We start from the raw sequence: 24598 nt of genomic DNA on the forward strand, positions 1-24598 counted from the left end.
TAATTGTGACAGTGATATTCTGCTTAAAACCTCTCGCCTTTAGGCACGGTGTAGGGATGGTTTGATATATGGCAATTTAGTTATTGTGAATGGAGTTTGAGATATTTCAAATTAAATGTATTCCATCTGAATAAATTTGTAATATGTATTGGAAGTAAAGTGTACTACCTTATATACAAAAAGACGTGTATAATAAAGTTTGTTTGTATAGCCCGGTGGAAAGGTTATTTTGGGTCCTTGAAAAGTCATGTATATAAACTTACAGACTCATTTATTTCATTGTTAAGACGTAAAGACACATCATGGAAATAAGGAAATTGAACAATGTGACTTATTGACTTGTTTTCATATTGGAATATTTATTGTTTGTGTTGCTTCATGAAGTGAGAATAATCAGATGCATTTTCCTGTTTTGTCCACTAGGTGAAGCCATTGTTCACTGATTGGTTTCAGAGTTGTGTCAGTGAATACTTTCTTTTTAAGATATGGCGATATGTGGCCCTTACATTGAACCTGTTGAATACGTGTTGACCCGAGGATCTGCATCAGTTTCACATCTCAAGCTCAAATATAAAGTAACATTAGATAAAACACCTGCTTTCACTTCCACTCACAGTCTTAGTCCAGGCGAGACACAAACTAACGCCTTCTTCTGCTTTGGTTTCAAGCAAATATAAAAAAATTGTCAAGAAAGTATAATGAGACAACAAATAAGCCACAATGAAAAATATCATCCTCGCGCCTTCCACCCCCATGTTTTATAAACACAGTCCCAATGACATCATGAGGAGCGAAATCTCATGATGTAATTGTGTGAACTTCTCAAATACCTTATAAGTTCAGTTTCAGGCGTATTTCATGAATTAATGACCAAAGGTTATATTTTTTTGTGAATGTTGGTTTATTCATTCATTATCATTTAATAAAAATCTATTTAAATACATATAATTGAGATTTGCGTGAACATTTTTTTTAACACTGATATGAGTCAGATATTACAGAAACATCTATTCAGAGTACAGTACAATGAGGAAAAGAACACAAAGTTCTTAGTTTCAAACACGGGCAAACGTGTTAAGTGACAAAAGAGACGTATTGGGCGAATAACAGACTATACACAAGTGTAGTATTATGTGTGACAGACCGTTGTTGAGTAATGTCCTTCAGAGTGCATGCAAAATTGGACTCATCCAATGACAAGGCCTTGTATGTTTCCCACTGATACACATGAAGCTATCACTGCCCAGGCGTGTGCAAATCTGTAGAGCCTATTGTGTGTGTGTGTTGCGTAACTCATTACATCTTTAAAACACTAAGGCCTCCCCAGAATTACACAGCGCATTACAAAAGTGGTAACAAGCTCAGTGTCTGCCTTTTTCAGTGGGAACGAACTGGAATTGAAACCTCAGAGCTTGGGAGGATAACTTGGATTCATGGCAGGCATGGTGTATCCAGTGTGAGGGTGGTGTAACAGTGGAACAGGGTAGGGATATGGATAAACGAAAGAGCCAGCTAGAGCAGAGGGAGCTGGACCCACTGGTATATGACGGTACATCAGCTGGGACTGTGGTAGCCTCATTCTGTTGGGGAGAAACACAGGGTGGAATGGAGGAGGATGCCGAGAGTCTCTCCCTGATTTGTCGTAGCTTGACAGGACGCACAGCACCGGCAGGGAGGCGGTGGCCTGGGACACACTCTGCTGAGAGACAGGACCTTTCTGTAGCAGCGCCCTGGATTTCTCCCTCTTGTCTGTCGGATAAACCCATGGAACCCCGTTGCTCAGCTTCTTAGCATGATTCTGATGGCCGTCCGGGTGCACCAACCTGCCCTGGTGGATTTTATAACTCGGCCGCATGGGAGCAGGCCGCAGGAGCTGAACCGATTTTGGAATAACTTTGGTAAAACTGGAGGAAGGAGTCGACTGGAAAGGATGGGTGAAATATTTGCTACCCACTTTGTGGACTTGTTCCAAATCTTTAATTTGGCTTTTTATTGAGTCAGCGGTTAGTGGTTGGGAGCTGAGCTGAGAGATGTGCTTATTTGGTCCTGCAGACTCTTTTGATACCTGAGTAGAGCCCCCAGACTCATTGTCCTCACCACAGTTGGATGTCACAGAGCTACAAAAGTTTTGGCTCAGCTTTGAGCTTGATGCAGGCTTATTTTCATTCCCTGTTGGTTCATCCTCTGATGACACAGAGAGAGGGGAGGGGCTGCGGGAAGAGGAGGAGGATAAAGGCAGCGGGGAGCCATCATCGGAGGAGCTGCAGTTGTGGCTGGAAGAAGCCCGGGCTGGAGACTGGGAGCAGCGGATGACCGAGGGCCTTTCTTTATCCTCGCTCTGTGGACTCGGGGGCAAATTCAAGCTGGCCTGAGCCATGCGCTTTTTTTTCTCCAGAGGAGAGATGACCTCTGCAGCAGCAGCAGAAGGGATGTGAGCAGTCCAAGGATTCGATGTGGACACTGGGAGAAGGGCGTAGACAGAAGTGCAAAGATCAGTGGGGGCTCTGATTGGCTGAGAGCAGTCTGGATACTTTCTGTCAGACGCAGCAGCCCAGAGAGCCGGGTGAGGATGAATCACTGGTTCACTTTGGCAGTCGGCCTCTGAACTCCTCTGGGTCTGTAAAATACAAAGGATATTAAAGGAAACGCTCTATGTACAAATTGTGGAACATATTTTTCTAGACTTTTTCTTCAGAGACACGTTACCTCACAATCCATCTCTCGATCCGACTGGCTCCTTTTTCTCTTAAGCTCTACTTTTTTAATCTTCCCATCCAAGTTTCTCTTGTACGGTTTCCGTGGTTTGCTTGGGGGCAGAGGTTTGTCCTCCTCTCCTTTAACGTGTCTTTCAAATGGCAGCACAAGCCTGAAGAAATGGGATTATCAGTCTGATCAGAATCTGTCGTGCTGATTGAATTGACAGGTTGGGAAACAGAATAATCCTCACCTCTCATAGTGCCTACGAGTGCATGTAGCAGCACTGGTGCTGCCAGGACTTCCTCCCAGCTCGTCATACACTTTCTTCCAAAGACGCTGTGTCGTCACCTTTACACAGAAGGGGGGGGGGGGGGGGGGGGGGCAGCTCAAGTCAATAACTGTTACAGTAATTTAGTTTTTTTTCAATGTGTGAGGTATAAGTGACAGCTTTTAACAAGGATACACCTTTCTGTGATTAAGTTAGAGGCATTGGTACCCCTAACATGATATATCAGTGGTTTAAAGTCGAACAAACTGCTGCAATGTGTATTTTCCATGTCCTCTCTTCTGCCTTTCTCTGGAGCTGCAGACAGAACAGGCTGCCTTCGCCGGCCTCTTGAACCCCTCCCCTGATTGGCTGACTGCACTTTTAATGACACGCAGCCAGGCCTGTCAATGTAGGAGTAACATCCCGAGTTACAGTACAGTCCCTACTGACACCCTTCAAGTAATCACAGATAATAAAAGACCAAAACATTTATTTTACACAATATGGGCCCTTTAATACAAAAAGGCTCCTGGTCTCTTCTTCTAAATATAAATTAAAGGCTGTATATAACGATGGACGACATGACAGCCCCCCAATAGTGAAGCTAAAGTTAAACTGGTGGCTGGCTGCAGTATAGGTCACATCCTGCCTCCTCCATGTAAACAGATGGGTCATCATGAACTGAATAAAAAGTAAAAGTCAATGCCTAATAAATTATTGTCAGAGATGTTTTCTCTCGTTTTAGGTAGTTTTATCACACTGGTATATGTTCAAGTGCTTGGTTTGGTCATGATTTGATGCTGTAAACATGGAGTGAAACGTTATGATCGACAGCTCAGGATGACCTCACTTCCGTAGCTCCATAACCTGATCGCTTCTGCCCAGACCCTGGCTCCAAATATGCAATATTGCATCGTTCATATGTGGTATATTTTAGCTTTATCTGTTGATAGTGGGAGGAAGTGGAGACATGTCATCCAGTCTAGAGTACAAACTAAAGGGCTGCATGGGGGTTATACAATGAGAAACAACTGTTGATAATAAATTGTTATCTTCTTTTTGTTCTGAAATTGTTCAAAAAGGTTCATTTATTACTATGTGTTTATCATTTTTATTAATTAACTTGCTGTTGTGTGCATTCTCACACTGCAAAATGAACTTGCCTTTGACCTTTGGTTTCACTTTGTATTGAGGGTTCAGGCCCGACTCTACCTGCTCTCAGGTCTACTTCCAAACTGTTTTAAAGAAAGGCGATTGAAGGTTATCATTCAAATGTCACGTCTGCTGAGAGAACCCTTCCATTTTTACATTTGTCAATGCGAAGGCGGCTTTATATTTACACCCAGAGCCGCGGTGGAGACAGAGATCAGGGTCTGCTCTTCCTTTCTGCTATTTCAGTATATGAGCTTCGCTCTCTCTGAACTTGTCCCTGTGTTTCACCTTTCATTATCAAAAACAACTGTGCGTGTGCGGTGACGCTTTGACAGCTCAGAGGAATTAATGTCCTGCAGTGTGGTACAAAACCACAACGTGTGCAGCAACTGACATATTGCGCATTTTCCACTGACAGACAACAAAAACTTGTTCTGCATCAGCCACACGACTGTGAACAATGAAGAACTTGAACTTACCAAATCGTAGCCTCCACGTTTCTCAACGGCTTTGTAGATCCTCCAAAGATTAACTGGGGGTGGAAAAAACACACGTGCAATCCTATTTATTTCAAATTCCCCTCGAATATTGTGAAAGCATGACGCTGATGAATATAAACTCACTCTGTTTGAAGCCCAGATGTGGGATCCTTTCTATAGGGGAACCTTTTTCCTTCATGAAAGAGTGCAGACTTGACACAAAAGCCTTCTCCTCCATCTGCACTGGACTGGGCCTCGTCTCGTCCTCACATTCAGTCGTAGAGTCATGAATCTCGATAACAGCGGGAGAAGCCTGGCAAAGCATGCGAGAGCCTGTCAGGTATACAGCTCCTGTAAATATGAAAGGGTCCACTGCACTGATGTGAAACCTGTTTTACAGTTGAAGGTATTTTTTATGGATGGGAAAATGACACAGGCAGTCCTCTCATGGGACCCAAAAGTTGAAATGAAACATCACAATCAGAGGAGGTTTTCACCGCTACTTTCTATAGATAACCGCTGCACATCCTGTCTGCAGAGATAGTAGCAGACTTGTGGGGGGTTTGGTCTGGAGTTGTCATAAATGTCACTTTGAAAAACAAACATAAGCCAAAATAAGGAAGTTATATATTAAGTATTGAAAAAGGGTATAGAAGTGGTGGTAGATGAGAAGTCATCATGCTGAAACTAGCTCAGTAGAGGGTATTAAATAAAGAATAAAAAAAAAAGAAAACACTAACAACTTTTTGAAACTAACACTTTAGTAGCACTTAAATGGCACTTACTTATAGCACTTTGTAGTTTTGCTTTATTTGAAGAAATTGTACTTTCTTGATTCTTATCGTCCTTGGTATGTACCCTCGGGTTTGAATGCACTTATTGTAAGTCGCTTTGGATAAAAGCGTCAGCTAAATGAAATGTAATGTAATGTAATGTAATGTAATTAAAACGTATAGCCACTGTAATACAGCAAATGACGTTTCATTCAAGATCTTCACTGCAGATAAACCAGGTAGGATGAATACAAACTTCACTCTGCACACTTTATATCAAATCCCAGCACACAAAGGAAGAACATTTTTAAGTTGCTCTGGAGCATTAGCACAGGCAAAGAGAACAGTCCATTCTAAACAGGCAGGTATAGAATGGACACTACTCTATAATAATATCTAAAAACACTGTACTTCTTCAGAATTTGGGTGTGTAACAGCCAAGACGTCCAGAAGTCCACTGTAAGAAATTGATAATGTCACTTTTTGTGGTTTGCAGGAAAGCAGAAATGAAACCGTGAAGGCATGCACAATGAAGTACATCAGTTAGGAAGATGTCAAAAAGAGAAGTGTCAAGCAGCGGAAACATAAGAAGAGAAACTGTGAATGCAGGCGACACAGTGTCTGAACACCGGTGATATTCTGGGTTTGATTGGACGATGGTTGTTCTCAGAAAATCTGAAATGCTGAAGCGAGCTGAAAAACTTGACCTCGTTGTTTTGTGATGTGGACGATGTTAAGTGAATACAATGGATCCGCCTTGTTAATAAGGCCTGACAGGAGAATCCTGTGCTCTATCCAGAGCTTGGGACATGAAAAGACACACTTTACTCTTAAAATGACCAGCTTCCATGTGAACTGGTCAATTTAATTATTCGTTAATAACTTTAAGTATTTTTTGTAACAGCTCTTTTAGGGTGTTTTATTGTTTGAGTAGATGTTTTTTTAGAGCTTGGCTGTATCTTATTTCTTCGGGCTTCTTTTTTTGCCCTCAAACACATTGCCTTTGGGATTAATAAACTTGTATTGTGTATTGTATGGCATGGTATAGTTATGGTATAGTATTTCTATTGTATTATATTGGACTATATTGTATTGTAATATATTGTATAGTATTATATTATATTATATTGTATTGTATTGTATTGTACACAATACAGCAACAACCTTTTTCCGGTTATGAGGACTCTGACTTAAACAGCACAACTGCTCATATAGTCACTTCTGTTATTGTAGCAGAATCACACCTGATGGTCAATCATATCAAATATTTCTATGTGAAATCTCACTTTGCCACTGCGTCGATCAATTTTCATAGTCTGGATGTCACCGGTGACCACAATGTCAGTATTTCACGTTGAATCACCGCACGTAGCAGCTGCTTTATTTCAGTCATTGTACCACACAACGGCTCGAGGTGGTTTCATATTGAATCAAGTTCCTGTATGCGGTTCCTGGTTCCGAGAAGTAGGCCTCCAGTGAGTAATAGTGAAGGTGCAGGCCTCTAACCAAGATAACCCGACTGAGTCACAGTCGGGTTGAGCTGTGATGGACTTCACAGCTCAACCTGTCTGACTTTCCACTGTTACTCTGCAGCGCCAAGTAGAACAGCTCGATATATTTCCAGGACGATTGGCTGCTTCAAAGTGAAACACGGTGTCTACCTATATTTGCATTTGCAGACAAAGTCGTGCGAGAGGGACGACAGCATATGAAATTTCAAAATTTGGCCTCGGGTATTTCATCAGTAAAATTCACCGATCTTCACTTTCAGTCAGTGATTCACAATACTTTCAGGTTCCTGCCTCAATGTCTGCCTACAGGAAACGTCTAAGCCACACAGGGTGGCCTCTTGTCTGTAGATCTCTCTCTACACCGTAAAGCAAATATCATGTTGTCACATTCAGTTGATTTCCACTGTCTGATTATATTTTGTGGAAAACCATGTGGGTGATGTTGATGTCAAAGTGTAGATATGTGACTCTCTCAGTGATTGTCAGTGGCGCTCTGGGTCGCTGCTATCGACAGGCCTGAGGTCACCACACAAACCACTGGGCTTTCGGCTCGCATAATCAGTCTTGGAAATTTCTCATATCGTTCGTTTCGCTTCAGTTACCAGAACAGACTACCGGCTGTGGAGACCTCGTGCAGTCTCTTTGTGCGAGGTGAAATACCGTGTGGTGGCTGCGTGACGAGCGCGTCCCCGTCAGAATACGAAGCAGAATCCTCTTACTCATCTCACAATCGAGACGAAACTACTGGACGCACGCAATCAGCACTTCAAAGACCAAATCTGCCCACTATCTCAAATTCACCAAAACAGGGAAATGAAAACACAACTCGCTGTGAGGAGTCATGTCAGAAGTCCCAGATTAACTGTAAATGATTGAACAGCTTGCTAGAAGAAGGCCAACTGACACCTCATCTGAAGTTAGTACCTGGTTCATGGTGCGCTTCTCTTCAGTCTGTTGGGACGTCTCTCTCTGGTCCTCTAGAGCTTCACACATGAAACACAGACATGGGATTTACAACTTCGCCCTGAAATCGATTCCGGTGAACTGTGTGAATTTGAATTCAGGGAACCACCGTGTCGAAACTAACCACTTCTTCATTTCTGGAAAAATTCCTGTGTAGCAATGAACTGTCTGAACAGGTTAAAACATGGGTTTTATATATTATAAATAAGTAGATTTCTTTTAAGTATATTTTTGCTGGTTGGGTATGATTTACTTTTTGTTCATTGATCAGGTGACCCTTCTGTGGAACATATTGTCAAATGAGCCTGATATGATACCACAGGTTGCAAAACCACTTCCTGCTTGTAAGCTGCACTGTATGACAGTACTAAAACATCTGTGACTATAATATTACTGTCGCTACTGGAATAGAATACATAGAGAAATGTTGCATGTCTAATTCGCACCGTGAATAAAGTAATACAACATGCTGGAGCCCTGAGGATGAAATGTAATTCAGATGAAATATCACACACTCAATTCCACGTATCGCCCCCCCCCCCCACCCACACTGATATCATTTATGTGCACAACCAACATACTTCTCTTTTGAGATCACTTGTTTCCTGTGCTGCGGCTTGAACCTTTAATTCTGCTTTAATTCGCTCTAACTTCTCCATTTCACGTGTTGAAGAAATATTTTTGATGAACTCTGTCTAACGTGCACTGACACTTCATACATTTCTTCAACTCTAAATTCAAACATGTGTGTAAATTATATATATTATAATATTATCAAGCGTCATATTCATCTCAGTAAAATGACTGTCACACACATTTATTTAGGGTTGAGGTTACTGACATATTCCTGAGGCATTGAAGCTTTAGTAACATTTTCACAAATCAGGGAAATGTAAACAAGTTTACTTTTGCAAAAGCAGACAGTTTTTAATAAGAACAAGGAAAATGATTAAAAGTCTAATATTTTTCGATTTTTCAGTATAAATAAAAGTATTTAAGTATTTAAACCTGCTGCGATCAGTGTCTGGCTTCAGTGAAGATGAAAATAATTCTCACCCATCTCTAGAAGTTGTCCTCTAGTCTCCGGCTTGGCTGTGTTTTGTGACAATAACTCACGTGGTGCCCCAATAACTCCACACCTCGAAAAAGGAAGGTGTCTCCACAAGACAGTTTCATTGGTTGACTGGTGGCACCACAGTCCTCCCCCCTCCACCCCCCCCCCTTATTTACTCCTTCTGAGAAAGTTTGTTCTCCTCAGAAAACTTTTTAAATTGTGTATCTAAGCACAAATGCTGCACAGAATACAATGCTGCACAGATACATTTGCTGTTTGTTGCTTCATTCCTTAAGAAAGATTAAGTTGATGTCCAATGTTATAAGCGACACATTGTAAGGTCATAACTAAATCTAACATATTTTACCACAAATTACAAAAAAACACTAATACAGTCTTCATTATAATAACTTATAATAATTTAAAAACGTTTATTTTTTGAGTAAAAAGTGATTAAATAGATTAATATAATAAATACAAGAAGACACAGGATAAAATATTAAAATTAAAAGATATTAATAATCCAAGACAAAAATGTAGAAGACAATAATAAATCCTCATTCATCATTCGTCAATTTTTTTATTGAATGTAACTTTTAGACAGAATAAGACCAAAGCCAGTGATTATAGCCTGGTCACCCTCATTGCTCAGGCAGAATTTACCGAAATTCATACATTTCAGGAAGTGAAACAAACATTCAGCCCATGCCCAGAATAAATGTTAAATGTCTCTAAATGACTCATATCAGTTCCCATATGGCTTTATTATTGGAACAATGTATTTGAGGAATATTTGAAATAAGGTACAAACTGTCAGATGTACATCAGTGCCTCAATAAGTGTTTTTACTGTCTCATTCACCATCAGACAGAGTTTTCTTATCAACTGAGTTATCTTGATTAAACGTCATTGTTTCATGTCACTTGGGCTCTACTACATCCGACATGTGTGGGGTTGTGCAACATGGAAAATCCCATTGTGTTGAGCGATTGTACATGTGTGTGTTAATGCTTGAAAAAGAGGAGGAGTCACAAAGCATCTTCTGAGAAGTAACACAAGAAGTATTAAACACCACAATGATTCAACACCTTCAAAGTGTCTTGCTTCCCTCGACGTGTGTATAGTTAGTGTGATGATTAAAACACTGCAGATGTGGGGGGAGTTCAAGAGTTACCAGCATAGCTCATTGGGAGAAAAGCGATTTAATGTGATGGTGCTGTAAATATACATGTTTACAGTATGTCTGAAGAATAATTGTTAAGGAAGTGGGCTCATCGGTTTGGAGTGAATCATGTTTGAAACAAAATACAAAGTCTACTATTGTCTGACAAAAGGTCATTAGTTAGTGTATAAGCATTATTCAAACAGGAGTCGCATTTGTAGTTTTGAGTCATATAAGCTAACAGTTCCAAGTTTGATTTAACAGAAAGGAATTGGACAATAAGGAACAGACCAGCACAGCAGTGCAATGGGTGCAAGTTTAAAACAAAGTAGAAAGAGTTACAATACTAAAGATGCAGGGCCTGTGTCTCTGTGTGTCCCCCTCTTGCTAATGTGTGTTTCTGTGTTGCCGGTTACCTGTTACCTGACCCGTCTCCCAGGAGCACAGGAAGCTGCCCAGTCCCTCCATCGCTCTGTGCTCTTCACTCTTCACTCCACCTTGCACAAAGTTCCTGTTTAGTTTGCTGGGACCATACACCATCCCACTGTTACTACATAAACACTCATTCATTAGCTGTCCCATTGATATCCCTGACAAACACAGCTCATATCACAGCATGTCTTTTTGGTGGTTTGTTTGAAAAATTAATTTGTATAGATTTTCCTCTGTAGCACTGTGTACTCCCCATTTATTTGTATTCTCTGTCCTGACACTGTATTGGAATATGTATATATTCCAGAGAAGTGCAACCAGGGAGGTAAACAGATATGCAGAAGGGTGTTGGGCATTAATTGACAATGAATTTATTAGCTGAGTAAACACATTTTCTAACTTGTCAGAGATTTTAGTCTTTACATTTCAAGGAAGAGTCAAAGACCCTACTTCTTTAAACTGGTTTCTACTGACCATTGTCTGAAATATAGTGACTAAAAATATATTGCCAGATTAATGCAGAATCAGCTTTTTCCACTTCAGTGGCATGTGGGTAAAGCACATCATATTTGTCTGTACTGTTAGTAATGAGTCAGAGGGCGATGTCTTTAATTTCCCTGTTCCTCATGGCCACACCAGTGACCTCAGAGGGTATCAGGGTCAAATAGCTTGCGTTCATGTTTGATTAAAGAGGAAAGTTGTTTTATCAGTGTTGAAAGTAGTAAGATGTATGAGTGACAGCTATAAAGGAACACCCGATGGAATTTGCAGTGAATATGATTAAAAACATTTAAAAGAGATTCAAATAATTTAATTTGATAGTTTTTTTGAATTTCAGACTTACTGTGTTTTCCCTCTAAAACTACACATCTCATGACAAAAACACTGTCGTGCCAGACAGCCGCGCTCAACACTATCCACGTTTCCTCCCCATGTTTTTCGAACCTGCTCAAAAAGGGGAAACCCTTTCGGCCATCTGCTGTGGATAGAATGTGACATTTCAAAAATGATTAGCATCTAAATGTCAAATGAACCTAGAATCTACAGACTGTCCAAATATCGAGGGAGTTTTTGTTCTCTTTGGTTTGATAGATATGAAACTCATTTTGGTTTTTGAGTACTTTTTGAGTGTCAAGATGATGATTTACGCTCTCGGCACTGCTCCTGTACAAAGATGTAATGTAGCTGACAAGCTGGGTTACCCGTGATTCGATATATGATTTATTTGCAAACATCAGGCGTGTGTTGAGAAATAACTTAGTGAGTGTTTATGTCATTAGGTTTTATGAGAGAGGTGCTTTTATTCCAGGTAACTGCAAATCTCTAGAGAAAGAATCTAACTCACATAACAATTGTGGAGACGATGAGCAAAAACATGAGAAAAAATCCCCCGCGATTCATTTCAGACTTTCACTGACATAAACACACAAGGTTGAGGTGAGGGCAGAGCAGTGAAAAATGAGAACATGAGGAGAAAATATTGTGAATAAAACATATTTCCTGTCTAAGTGAGTCACTTTCCTGGGAACAATCCTTTAATGTTTCAACGGGCTGATCTGATTCCCGTCACAGTGAGAGACAGTCACTTTCTGGGTCAGACAGTAGAGTTTCCCACAATATATGGATTTTAAAACGGTGGCTTCTTGTTTTAGGGTTGAAAACAAAGTGACAGAAGATCTGTAATCATTTAAAGCAGAGATGTAAAGGGTGAGATTAAATGTTTCTGGATGGTGTAGGTGTATGTGGAAAGGATCCCTGAAACTGAGACCAGATGACAGTTTGATTCATTTTGTGAAAAGCACAAAAATAATTTAATTGAGCAAAATTTCAGTTCTGATTCCATACGTGATTAGATATTATTTAGGCAGAATTTAATGTTAGTCAGGGTCATTAAACCCTCTGGTTATCATTGCACAAAATGAGATTTATAAAAATTATAACAGAGAATTTAACAAAGACGCTTATAAATTACGAAGCATAAATGGAGATTGTTGTTTAATATTAAGTGTTAATTAATAAAATTGTTTTCATTTTTTATTTTATTTTTTCTTTCAACCCAGGGGAAATCTATTGTGACATCTTAACCTGCCTGACATGACTTTATGTAGATACTCTCATATGAGTGTGAGGATGGGACATACCCCCAGTGAATAATGTGAAAAGGACAGAACAAGTGGGTCTGTTTGATTTGAGGGGAAGGAGCAGGCAGAGGTCAAAATAACCAGAAATCTCATGTGTGTACATTGTTTTGTAATTATAAATATTTATTTAATTTGTCGGACACATCCTTTCTCATTCACTTCAACAGAGTGAAGGATGTGGGCAGAGGTTAAATCAGATGTTTCGTGTGAAAATGAAACTTATACCTCAGGTAAATTCCCCCGTCTGTTGTCTAATTCCAGGAAACTGATTGTAGAACACACATATAGTCTGTGTATATACGTCTAAGTTCCTGTTAGACTTCTCCTTTCTGAGATGTCTGCAGCCGACACCAGATGTGACCGCTTAGAAACGATAAGAAAATACAAGTTTGTTTATTTATTTTAATATGAAGAACGTGTGTGCATTACAATAGACTCTGGAAAAACAAACATGAATAATGCAGCGGATCCATTATGCCCTTTTTCTATTCGTGATTGATATCAATGTTTCTTGTTGTCGATTGACCTCAAAGCTTTAAAAGAACAAGAATTTACTTCCGAGATAAAAACAGTGAACTTGCATAACTTTGTCAAATGTTAAAATGACACCAAGCACTTTTCAATACCACTCATTATGGCACCGCAATATCATACATGACTCTTTGAGATCTGAACTGAGCAACACTAACGTTGACTTAGTGTGCTCCTCTCTTCAGCTTGTCCCTGAAAAGTTTAATATGTTGAAATGATTTGGTTCAAACGAGGACTTGAAATGAAAACAAGCCGTTGCAGACTCACAGTTTAAGGGAGCTTAACCATTTTTTGCATCCCCCACTAAAAGTCAATCACAGCAAACATCAGGGTTTTTTTCTTCTTAAATATTCACTTCAAACACAGTCAGGTCAGTACAACAGGGTTTGAAATCCACACAGAATGCAGGTTCAATTGCATTAAAGAACAAAAAGGAAAATTCAGTCTCCTGGTAAAGAAAGGCAAATCAAGGCAAAAGATTACACTGTAGCTGGTACCACAATTTTAGATTTTTTTTCCTGAAATGTACAGGCGCATACAAGTAAAAACTAAATAATACCTCAAATAGAACTGAGGTCACTTTGTAAGGAATGTGAACTAGAAGTGCTTTTCAGCTCTCTACTGAATTTAAGACTGAACAAAGGCAGATACTGTACTCCATCACATTTACAGGTAAAGACTCATTTTAGGGGGAGTAGGAGGGAGTTGTGATCAGTTTATGGGTTTTCACAAATCCATAAACTAAGCCAACAGTTTCTTCCAACATCAATAATTCAATGGAATTTCTTTCTTGATTTAAGAGAGATTTCAAAAGATTCTGGCCTACGACTACCATCTGTTCATTGGTCTGTGATGTGGCGGCTTGTTTGCTCCATTTCGGCCTGATTGCTTTTGTGCGAGGACAGACGTTGCTGTGTTGTTCTGTTGCAGAGGTCCTCTGAGGCTGTCAGTGGGATGATCTGTGTGGGTCGGGGCGGGGAACTGGGAGGGCTCTGGGCTAGATGAGCTCCACATAATTGGCTGGAAACATTCCAAAATGGCCGTCAGGGCTATAGCCTCGCCACCAGCCCTCGTCTATCATCTCGATCCCGGCAATGAGGTCTTCGGGATCAAACGAGATTTCTGTGTCATCGGCTAAAGCAGAAAAAGAGCAGAACAAGTATGACACACAAGTTCAAACATTACAAGTAAATAACATCTTATTTCTATTTTAAGCAGAGATTCACTTGTTTATAATTCCTACATTGAAAGAAATGTGAACTAGTACAAAACCTGGAGTGCATACCTCTGCTAAGGCTAATGCTCAATGGAGCCATGTTAAAGTAAAACAAAAAAATCTGGATCCACCCAATAGGTTCTTACTTATAAATAAAAATCTGTGAAAATCAATTACTACCACTACTTTTATTTCAACAGTAGTTTCATTGACTGAATGGCACTCAATACAGCGCATATCTCCGCCAAAGCCAAAAAGTCCCCTTAAATTCAATGAAGCTGCACTAATCTTCCTTCACTCATATCAGTCCTGAAAACATGCATATTTGTTTAAAATCAAAACCCATGAATTATTCTCTGAGAAAAGAGTGTATATGTTCCTCGTCATCTGCCCCCTGACGCTGATCCGCACCAAAAATTAATGTGTTCTTCCCTGAAACACAATGTAAAAAAAAAAACTCACCAGCCTGATAGTCATACAAGGCTCTGGCACAGAGGCCTTTGTCAGAGGCCTCCTCAGGAGTTGCCTCATATGAGCTAATCTCCTCCACCTAGGAGAGAAATGAGGTCAGGTTGTGTTTCATTTTGATTTTGTATGATTGAAAAGAATTGATTACTAAAATGTAAGTAAACAAGCACCTGAGCAGGCTCTTCAAACGCCGTCTCCTGGACGGAAGAGCTGACAGCTGGTGCCTCCTCTGGAAAGAGAGAACAATGTCAGTATGATACTGTCTGAGCTGTCCCTCTACCAGCAGGTGGCAGCAGCAGCTGATCCCGGCAGCACAGTTTAGCTGGAGGGAATAACACAGTTGGTGCATTTTTATAAGAAGCAGATGGGAGGGTTGGAGGGATGATGATAACACTGAGGCGGGTGTTGTGTGAAATGGGCCCCACCTTTCAACTGCTCCTGGGGGGCTGCCTCTTGCTCATCATACTCACACCTGGACTGCCCATCATCCACATCAGGCTCTTATCACCCAAAACACAAGCACAGACATGCATGTACACAGAGGAACACGATCACAAGTTCACACAGGCGGGAAACCACCACCAGTCTCAGACATGCAGGCATGTTTCACACAGGGAGGAACAAAAACCCACAGTACTCTCCACGATTCTTATGTACACAACAAGAAGACTGAATGGAAATATGCCACATGATGAAGTTCATGATCATGAGGAAAATGACTATGATGACTAACAAGAATAACAATGAGAAAAGAGAGCTTTTAGTTTGACTCTGTGTATGCATTTGTGTGTGTGTGTGTGTAAAGCGCACACCTGTAGCATGGACAGGAGAGGCGGAGCCTGCTGGCACAGGCGAAGCTTGGCGCTGAGGTGAGCTGGCTGGCTCATGTTCAAAAGCTGGCTTAGAAAGAAACGGGCTTTGCAGACGCCCTGATCAGAGACACACATGGAAGCCCCAAACCATGCAAAATATGGACGAGAGAGAAAAACAAAAGAGCAGACAGGGTGAGCAGAAAAAGAGAAGACACCATGATGGAGACACCGCGTTAAGTATGACTATGAGACAACTAAGCCGTTTTCAGACATGACCTCAGGGTAAAATCTGGAGAATTGGCTATGGAGTTACCAGCAGTTTGCCGTACACACATGCACAACACAGCGGGAGGTTTTCTGCACAGACGAGTTGACAACAGCAACAAATCCTCTGCATTATTAAGGCAAGAGGTGGAGCAGCCGGGTACAGCAGACAGAGGCATGAAGTGACGTATTAACTCTACTGCGTAGATCATGTGATTTTGTTTACTGCACCCAGACACAGTCGTCAGCTCTGACATCTCCGTCAGTGGTTTCTACCTGTGTCACCGCTTTCTCACCGGGAGACATTTGTTTTCTTTTAGTTTGTTCATTTTTGTGTCTGTTGTGTGTTAGAAGCGTCATCAACCCCTCACTTGCTCGTGATGAATCCAGCGGAGATTCCCTGCTGTGTTCACACATACTTCTCCTGGATTTCTATGGACTCTATACAAGGAGGCCAGGCGGATAAAGTCCTTAGAAACTGTGGAGCGTCTCACTCTGTCATTTGTGTTAACACATGCGCCTCCTCGGGAGAAAATACAGAGGAACTGCAGAGTTGAGTGCATGTCTGAAAGCAGCTCTAGACAGTCTTGATGGAAAGTAAAAGCTATAGGTTGGCGTTGGTAGCCACTGCTACCTGCCAAGAGGCTACAAGAGCCTGACAGAAATGTAGGAGAGGCTTTGGCATTTAAAGCAAACATATATAAGCCGAGGGCCCCGGTTAACGTCTGCATGATACCTGGCTGGGGGCTGACAGGGGCAGCTGCGGGAACGTCTGGCTCAGCCGGAGCGATTCCCCTCTCTCTCTGCTTAAACATCTCTCTAGGGTTCATAGCACGCTGAGAGATGAGAGAAGCAGCCTCCTGGGAAACAAGGAAACAAATCATACTTACAATAAGCAACTATTTGTTTTTTTATGTGGTGGAAAAGAGAGTTGACTGTCTTATGGAAAGAGGCCATGCAATAAAGACAGGTGAGTGAGGTTGAGCTTAAAAGAGACAAACTGTTGTCTTGGGAAAGATAAGAAAAAGAAAAAGAGTTTGGCCAAAGAGAGATCACTTTCAGGGAGGGGAACTCACGTTGGCCTTCTCCAGAGATACACCTCTCTTGACTGACTTCCTCTGCACTGCTTCCTTCTCCTCCTGCTCCTCCTGATGACGTTGACATCATTGTTGGCACTGCTGATATTCGCTACCTTGCTGACTTTAGCGTTTACAAGATGCTTGCGCTACTGACACTTACTCAACTATCAACATTATCATAGAAAAGTAGTAAACGCTCAATGTAAACATAAACTTAAAAAAAAAAAATCACACTCGTCTCAATCACATCAGTGCATCATCTCAGTGTCAAGTTAAATCATAGTTGAAACCCATCAAATCAAAATGTGATCATGTCAGACACTCACCCAGCGATGCTTCTCCATCTCTTTGCTGTCAGCCTCCTGCTTCTGCTGGCTCTTCCTATTACACAAAAGGTCATTTAGAATTAGAGAGAAATATTATCTGAAACTCAAGCAGAATGGTTTCGCCTAGTTGCCACCTACTTTTGATGATCGATTTGAGAGGACTTCTCCTTGTCCCTCGTCTCCCTCACAACCGCCTCCTTGGCCTCGCGGTCTTTCCTCTCTTTCTCCAGCTGCTGGCGCTCCTCGTCTGCCCTGCGCCGGTCCTCCAGGCGACGTTTCTCCTCGTCTTTCTAAAAGCCACACAGACCAGCCAGGTCAGCTTTGATTCATGATTTTGGCAAATATTTTAGAAAAATGTGGCCAAAAATAATTCAGTGCAGGAGAAATACTAAGAAATTAACTAATATGTTCAATTCAATATGGAACTGAAGTGGGTCAGAGGACTTCAGCCGCATAAGAGGTCCTTCAATGTGGGCCAGGACACATTAGTGCTAAAAGAAGGTGGCTACATCAAAGTCCACCTCCAAATGTGGTCTGAGTGATCAGATCTTAAATTTTTCCTCAATGCTTCTTTGGAGCCTTTACACCTGATCACTCCAGATGGATGTTCTGATACCGAGTCTGAATGGAGTATTGGTGAGAGCTGCGCTGCTCAGCAAAAACTTTAAAATGGCAAAGTTACAATCAAGCTTTATGCTGTCTATAGTTACATGGTTTGTGGATAAAAAAACTGCCTAATTATTGTTTTTCAACAGGATTTTAGGTAAATGACAAAGTATTATGGATGTTTGAACATTGCAAATATTTCTTGAATGTTAAATTGTTACATATCAGTTGATCTTGCATATAAAACTAAAAGTGTTTGTTTTTAAACTTCAGGTTCTTTTCACACTGTCTCAGAGGGGAAGTTCAGTCAGAGTTAATTCAACCTAACTTCAAGAGCTTACCTCTGCCTGAGCCCAGAAGTTGTCTTTATTGGTCTTTCTGATTTCAGACATAGCATTGGTCTTTTGGTACACTGAGCCCTGCAGGGAGGAAAATATTATTTAGTATGATTGGGTTAACATGACAAGACAGTTTTACAAAACAAGTAAAAAATAGAGTTGTCTGTTTGACTAATTCACAAAAAAACATACATACACATTATGTTTGAAGTGGGTGTTTTTTTTTTATTATCTTTAACAGCCACGCTCAGATAACAACCAATGATTTATTTCTCTCTTAAAAGAAGTTTAAAAAAAGTTTTTAGTTTAAAAATCTGTTTTTAGGTTATCCTAGTACATTGGCATTTTCAAAAGGTTTTGCTTCAGTGTGTTTGAAAAGTCTGTTTTCAATGGTAAAATTCCTGGCTTAGAGAGAATGGAAAGCCATAACATAGAGAAAATAAATAACTCAAAGACATATCAAATGTCCCCATGTTTTGAGATTAGGGAGCCACGTCATAATTTAACCCAGAGTTTATCTTATCCGTCGAACAAAAGCAAACAGGCGAGTGCATACCACAGGACCCTGAGGACCACTGTCCTGGAAGCGGCTGGAAGTTTCTTTGTGGAAACTGTAGTTGGCTCCTGAGGCTTTGCCCACTTTTTGCATGATCACCTCGGGTTCCACATCCTCCTCTGCTCTGGCATTTATTGTGACATGGGCCCCCTGAAAAAGCACAAAATGTAAGTTCCTCTTCATATACGGGCAATCACTAGTTGGTGTTATCTCGGTTACTGCCTGCACCACCAGGTGGCTTGTTTACATGCTCTGTCTGCTGGAATAATATGACATTGACCCTACTCATTAAGCTGCTGCATTATTCCAATAATTGCCTACACCATGCTATATGCTACTTTCTCCAGTCTTTGTTAACAATAGTAGAAATTTAAATGGATTTAAATCTACAGTCAAGTCTAGTATGGCATTCGATAGAGTAGTTCTGTTTTTTTTTTTTGTCTTAGATATCAATTGCCCAAATGTGTCTGATTATTTTCAAAATCCATGAAAATTCTTCAGTGTAAATAAAATGCCAAAACTCACAATGTTAAGAAAAAGAAAAATAGGTCATGGATCTGCCCCCTAATCTGGATCTGTACTAAGGTTAATGGGTTCTTAATTGGTCATGCCCCACCCCACCACAAAATTTCGAGCAACAATCATACAAAAACATGAAAACATAACCTCCTCTGCTGAAGTAATAAAAGCGTTGTTACCCTGAGAAAATTGCCCATGGAGCTGACATGATTTGCACATAATCCTTTTCTTGAGTCATTCACTCCTTCCCCAGTCTGAAACACAAAGAATTGTTCTCCAAGTTCCAGGATGGCAACAACAAAGCAGACAAATAAATGAGCAAATTGTTGAGTGCAGCACTAACCCAGTTGATGAGGACATATTTAGGCAGACCAGAGTTTGGATCCTCCACCCGGCAGAAAGCATACATCACTTTTCCACTGTTGAGCTCCTCAACCAGCTCCTCCAGGCCTCCATCTGATGCATAAACATTGTGGAAAAAGTCAAATGGTTTCTGTGGTTGGTTTTGTAACTGTGGACATTTCTTCCCTCTTACAAATCGCAGGGTGAGACAGCGGAGGCAAGCGATCCTTTTGTGCTCATATTACAGCACTGCAGCGGTTTGCTGACAATGACATTCCTGAACATCTCTGATATTATTGAGTTAAAAAGTGTCCACTCAGTTACTCACCTCCTTTTTCTGCCAGGCGGATATCATTACTGTTGCCCTCATAAGTGTACAAGGCCCTGGCGGAAACATCAGATAAATACCATCTTAAACAGAGGACACTGACTGACGGAGAACTTGTTCCAATGTTGATATGCATCTTGTCACAATAAACCAAACAATAGATATTTTGTAAACCCATTCAACCTTTTCTAAAGATAGATAGATAGATAGATTACATAATGCAGATGAAGTATGGTTGAATACTTATACTTAAGTACAGGAGCTGTTTTTAAATCCCATTTTACAGCAGCCGTATCAGTAAACTTTACAGGTTGTGTGGCCTGCACCATTTAAGAGTTCACTCACTTTTCCTTCCTCCTAAATACAATATGAAAATGACCAGGGACTCGCAGTTTGAGAATAGCTGGACCCTTATTTAATGCTGGGCCATTCCCATATTATCATTCCATTTGATGTTTGAATGGGCCTAATAGCTAGTTTAAGTTAGAGATGGGTGGCTGAGTATTTGCTTTCTCTGTAGTAACTTGTAAGAAAATACCAGAATATCACATTGATCAACAGATGATGCTGACATGCACTGACAGAGTAGGCAGGGTTAGGCAAGTCCATGAATGGCATTATGGCAATTTTGTTAATCTTATATTGCCATAATCCAAAATCATTCATGACTATAAAAGGAGATACAGCTCTAATCTAATGCCTCATGAGGAGGATTTTTTATTGATATTACGAATATATGCTATTCACATCTTTGGTTCACATTTCATAGGAATAATATATGCATTTAAGATTTGGTCTAAGATTAGTGCTGCACAGAAGAACCACTTGACCTGTCGCATAACAAATAGGACCTAGATGACACCTGGGCTTGAGATACACTAACATGATGGGCACAGTAACACCGAATATTAGAGCAGGGGGCTGGACAGTATAAATGTCACATGATTATAATTTATTTTAAATTTCAAGACTAATTTTAGCTCCTGAGTGAACATTTTACACTCATTTTAGGTGAATGACAAAATATTTTACTGATATGAGGTAAAACCAGCATGTGTGATACCCCCTCACTATGCATGCACAATGCAGAAGCAATATATCAATTATATATTGAACCTCTGTTGTATTACTATTGATGAAAATTACATTTTGATAATTATTGATATTATTTTATTGCCTAGGCCATAAACAGTCCCTTTCTTCTGATCGATACGAGGGGTGCAGTACATCCAATCACAGGCAGTGAAGTAGAACTCACTGGCTTAAACAAAACTAATCACTTTAATGTCTCATCTTTATATGTAACCCTTTCAGATGAGATATAGAGAGAGACCCTGTGGTGGTTCGGGTTATTTGACTGAGAGAAGAATGTCAGACTCTCATAACATGAATGTGGGGCAGGAACTCCCTGGACAATATCTGCCTCGGATTAATTACCTCAGGTCATATTAAACACCGCAGCTTTAATATGAACCTTGATGCATAGAGGAAGTCTCTAGATTTGACTTTCACACATTAGTCACTCACATTCGCTGATTTACAACCAGGAAGTGAGTGAACTGGTTGAAGCTGCCAGCAACTTGTTTAGTCTCATTTCAGGACAGACAAGCTTATTAACAAAACAAGAAGATGCACATGAAGCATGGAGGATAATTCTCCATGTGTTAGTTAGTTAGTGCACCCAGCTAATGTTAAATGTTACTAGCTCGCCTCCAACAGAGGGACAGTGACTTCGAGAAGCCCCCTTGTAAATTAAGCGTATTCCAGTCAGCCTAATGGCTGGTTTAGTGAAACAGAAGTGTTGTGGTTAACCGGGTCACAGGTTAAGTTTATCTCACGTTAGGTTAACTTAAATACTTATCGACTGGCTCTGCGCTAGCCATCGCTTCAGCTAATTCAATAGCTCCTTCGCAGGGCTAACACTGCTGTTGTTGAAAGATGCTGCTTCTTACCAGTTGGTGCTGGATTTTTCATCCACCACTTCTTTGAATGCTGCCGTTAACGCTGGGCCATTTTTGCTGAGGTTGACTGCCATCGTTCTACTGAGTACAGCTAGCCTGCTAGCTATTCGGGATGCGCCCTTCCTACCGAGGGGAGGAGCGTCGAGGATGATGCTGACTTTCAGCTGAGCAGGAAGCTGGTGTAGCTAGCGGCTAACCCGCAGCCAGGGTAGCCTTCATATGAGGCAGCGGGACATTCCGACAGGGCGGAGCTAGATTGTGTTTGGTTCATTGCAAACTTGTATGTGAATACAGGGGCGGCTCCTGGTACAGGCGACATAGGAGGTTGCCTCGGGCGCAAAACGCCGAGAAAGTGGCACAAGACTGATTTATCATGACGTGACACTTGCAATGTACAGTTACGTTTCACAATCATACACTAATCACGGGACAGTGCGTCCCGGGGTTAGAAAAGGTAGAAGCGCCGAGAAAAGCGGTCCGCCTCCTTTCCTCGCCCCTCTTTAATACTTTTGCTGTTTGCACCAGCAGCGTAGTGCCGGGAAGAACCGGGAAGCGCCGGGAAGCGCCCCGGACACACACACACACAAGCACATTATCTCCTGCTGAATTTTGGCAGGCTGTCGTGTTGACAGGACTTCAACCACCTATTCATTCATTGCACAATATAAAAAAACGAAAAAATATATATATATTTAAAATATATATAAACTAAATTAGATCTTTTTTTAATTTAATTAAATTTAAAAAAAATGCGCACGCACATCCTGCGCAAAAGACTACTGCGCACATCCTGCGCACAAGCCCATTGCGCACATCCTGCGCAGAACCGAACTGCGCACATCCTGCTCACAAGCCTATTGCATATCCTGCAAAGGAGCCCATTGCGCAGGAATTGCACGCGCAGTTTTTTTTTTTTTTTTTAATTTAATTTAAATTAAATTAAATTTTTCATGTTATGGGCCGCCTACGAACTAGGGCAAACCACCTGTTGACTTCAATGAAGAACTAAAAACATTAATAAAAGGGACAAATTATTGTGTGTGTGTCCGTGTCATTCTATGCTGCTTTTGATAGACCCGTCAGAGAAAATATTTTCTACTTTTCTACATATATTTGACAGCCTTACTTAAAAGTTACTTTTATATTTTCGAATTTTAGAAACTGGATGATTTAACATGCTTCGAAAAAACCTATTTTTAGAGAATAACCCAGTAGTTTTGACCTTGTCCTTTGACGCCATACAAGAATTACAGTCTCCTGCTGCTTGTTTCCATGTGATGTCCTGAGGCTGCCCCCTGCTGGCTGCTGGGTTCCTCTGCTGCTCCTGCTTGGTTTGTGAAGCTTGTGATTAACTAAAGTTAACTAAAGAAAATCTTCATTATCCTTCAAGGGCAATTTGATGTACAACCAGCAACCAGTGCACGACAAAAATAAACCAATATATACAATGTAAATAAAACACAATATAAAAACCCTGGAGACTAAGTCGCCTTACAGAAAATTACCCTTCAACTATTTAGATATTCTAGAAACATTTCATTCTACTTTTAATTTCCTGTTGTTTTTCTAATTATTATTATGTTGGTGACATTTCCTTGATAAATGTGTGGAGGTTTTATTACCTCTGCTAAGGAGTTTATGTTTTCATCTCTGATTTGTCAGTCAACAGGTTTATGTAATAAACTACTGGACCAATAACCACACAACTTGGTAGAAGGAAGCTGCATGGATCAGAGATGAACCTCTATGGCTCTGTTGAGCTCTACTGAGTGCCAGTCTAGTGAATGAATCTGGATTCTTCTCTCAAAGAACACCCCCCCCCCCCCCCCCCATAGGGTTTGAAGTGTGTCGCTGATGAGGTGTTTTATAAAGATGTGAAGGAATACGTCAGACCAAGTGAATCCACTTTATTTCAGCATGAACAGAAAAAAAAGAAGGGAGATTATTTCACCGTTTGCAGCAGGACAACCTACTGGATTTTCCCTCTCAAACAATGAAGGTTACTCTATCTCTTCAGTTACTAATAAAGCTCTGTTCAGTTAGACACACAAAGGGATATAAGAACTGGGGTTAATGAAAATGCAAGAGAATTCAAAACCAACACAAATTAGTACTGCGTCCCTGAAATTCAAATATGTGTCCCTTCTGTATTTCCAAAAACCCTTTTAGCATTTGGACACAAAACACTGGCATGAAAATTAATTAAACATGGACACTACAGGGGTTTATCAGGCAGTCCATTCCCAACCTACTATATTGCCATCTTTCTGCTGCACGAACCTGAGAAACTAGAATACATAACACATCAGCATAATTACTTAGGTTTCATTGGCTGTGACCAAACAGCTGCACTCCAGTTGTTGTCCTGAATGAGCTTTGCTAATGAAAGAATACTGCATAGTCACATACGGTATGCGTTGAGAGCGCAGCATCCTGGTTTAAATGTTACTATCAACACATCTTGGTACTCTGTGTGCAACATCATACTGTGTCAAGGTTAAATTAAAATTAATTCCACTGCATACAGTACAAGTGACACAAACGTTTTGTGATAACAGGAGAAAACGTCCTTCAAAGTCATACACAACACAATATGGATGATGGGTACACAGTTGTAGCG

The 24598-nt window shown here is 40.7% G+C and overlaps 2 protein-coding genes across 6 annotated transcripts; both read right to left on the minus strand.

Moving 5' to 3' along the window:
• Positions 1–877: 877 nt before the first annotated feature.
• Positions 878–8930, minus strand: arid5a (AT-rich interactive domain 5A). 2 transcript variants are annotated; one of them, XM_062385080.1, is made up of 7 exons: positions 8900–8930; positions 7805–7863; positions 4741–4909; positions 4597–4649; positions 2948–3045; positions 2707–2866; positions 878–2617 (listed from the first exon to the last, which is right to left on the minus strand). In XM_062385080.1, exons 1-7 carry the CDS (start codon positions 8901–8903, stop codon positions 1406–1408), a joined length of 1755 nt encoding a protein of 584 aa, XP_062241064.1. In that variant the 5' UTR covers positions 8904–8930; the 3' UTR covers positions 878–1405. The 2 variants fall into 2 exon arrangements, with proteins under 2 accessions (XP_062241064.1, XP_062241063.1); XM_062385079.1 differs by lacking the exon at positions 8900–8930 and having other exon boundaries at positions 7805–7967.
• A 4090-nt stretch (positions 8931–13020) lies between these two features.
• Positions 13021–22144, minus strand: dbnlb (drebrin-like b). 4 transcript variants are annotated; one of them, XM_062382599.1, is made up of 15 exons: positions 21970–22144; positions 20018–20073; positions 19691–19803; positions 19527–19601; positions 18829–18978; positions 18276–18353; positions 17467–17618; positions 17329–17383; positions 17000–17071; positions 16660–16783; positions 15660–15776; positions 15273–15347; positions 15018–15076; positions 14842–14929; positions 13021–14297 (listed from the first exon to the last, which is right to left on the minus strand). In XM_062382599.1, the coding sequence occupies exons 1-15, from the start codon at positions 22050–22052 to the stop codon at positions 14161–14163; spliced, it is 1434 nt and encodes a 477-aa protein (XP_062238583.1). In that variant the 5' UTR covers positions 22053–22144; the 3' UTR covers positions 13021–14160. The 4 variants fall into 4 exon arrangements, with proteins under 4 accessions (XP_062238583.1, XP_062238592.1, XP_062238601.1 ...); XM_062382608.1 differs by lacking the exon at positions 15273–15347; XM_062382617.1 differs by lacking the exon at positions 15660–15776 and having other exon boundaries at positions 21970–22142.
• Positions 22145–24598: the final 2454 nt, after the last annotated feature.

This window comes from Platichthys flesus, chromosome 3 (genome assembly GCF_949316205.1).
Source record: "Platichthys flesus chromosome 3, fPlaFle2.1, whole genome shotgun sequence".
NCBI classification, from domain to species: domain Eukaryota; kingdom Metazoa; phylum Chordata; class Actinopteri; order Pleuronectiformes; family Pleuronectidae; genus Platichthys; species Platichthys flesus.

What these genes read in the sequence shown, in the direction of transcription:
- arid5a (XM_062385079.1), bottom strand. Translation starts at nt 7,873, where the DNA reads ATGTGTGAAGCTCTAGAGGACCAGAGAGAGACGTCCCAACAGACTGAA. An exon ending in ACATCTGGGCTTCAAACAGA is followed by an intron (nt 4,650 to 4,740) that starts GTGAGTTTATAT and finishes TTCCACCCCCAG; the next exon opens with TTAATCTTTGGAGGATCTAC. An exon ending in ATCGAGAGATGGATTGTGAG is followed by an intron (nt 2,618 to 2,706) that starts GTAACGTGTCTC and finishes TGTATTTTACAG; the next exon opens with ACCCAGAGGAGTTCAGAGGC.
- dbnlb (XM_062382599.1), bottom strand. Translation starts at nt 22,052, where the DNA reads ATGGCAGTCAACCTCAGCAAAAATGGCCCAGCGTTAACGGCAGCATTC. An exon ending in CCCTGTCAGCCCCCAGCCAG is followed by an intron (nt 15,777 to 16,659) that starts GTATCATGCAGA and finishes GTCTCTGATCAG; the next exon opens with GGCGTCTGCAAAGCCCGTTT. An exon ending in CGTTTGAAGAGCCTGCTCAG is followed by an intron (nt 14,930 to 15,017) that starts GTGCTTGTTTAC and finishes TTTCTCTCCTAG; the next exon opens with GTGGAGGAGATTAGCTCATA.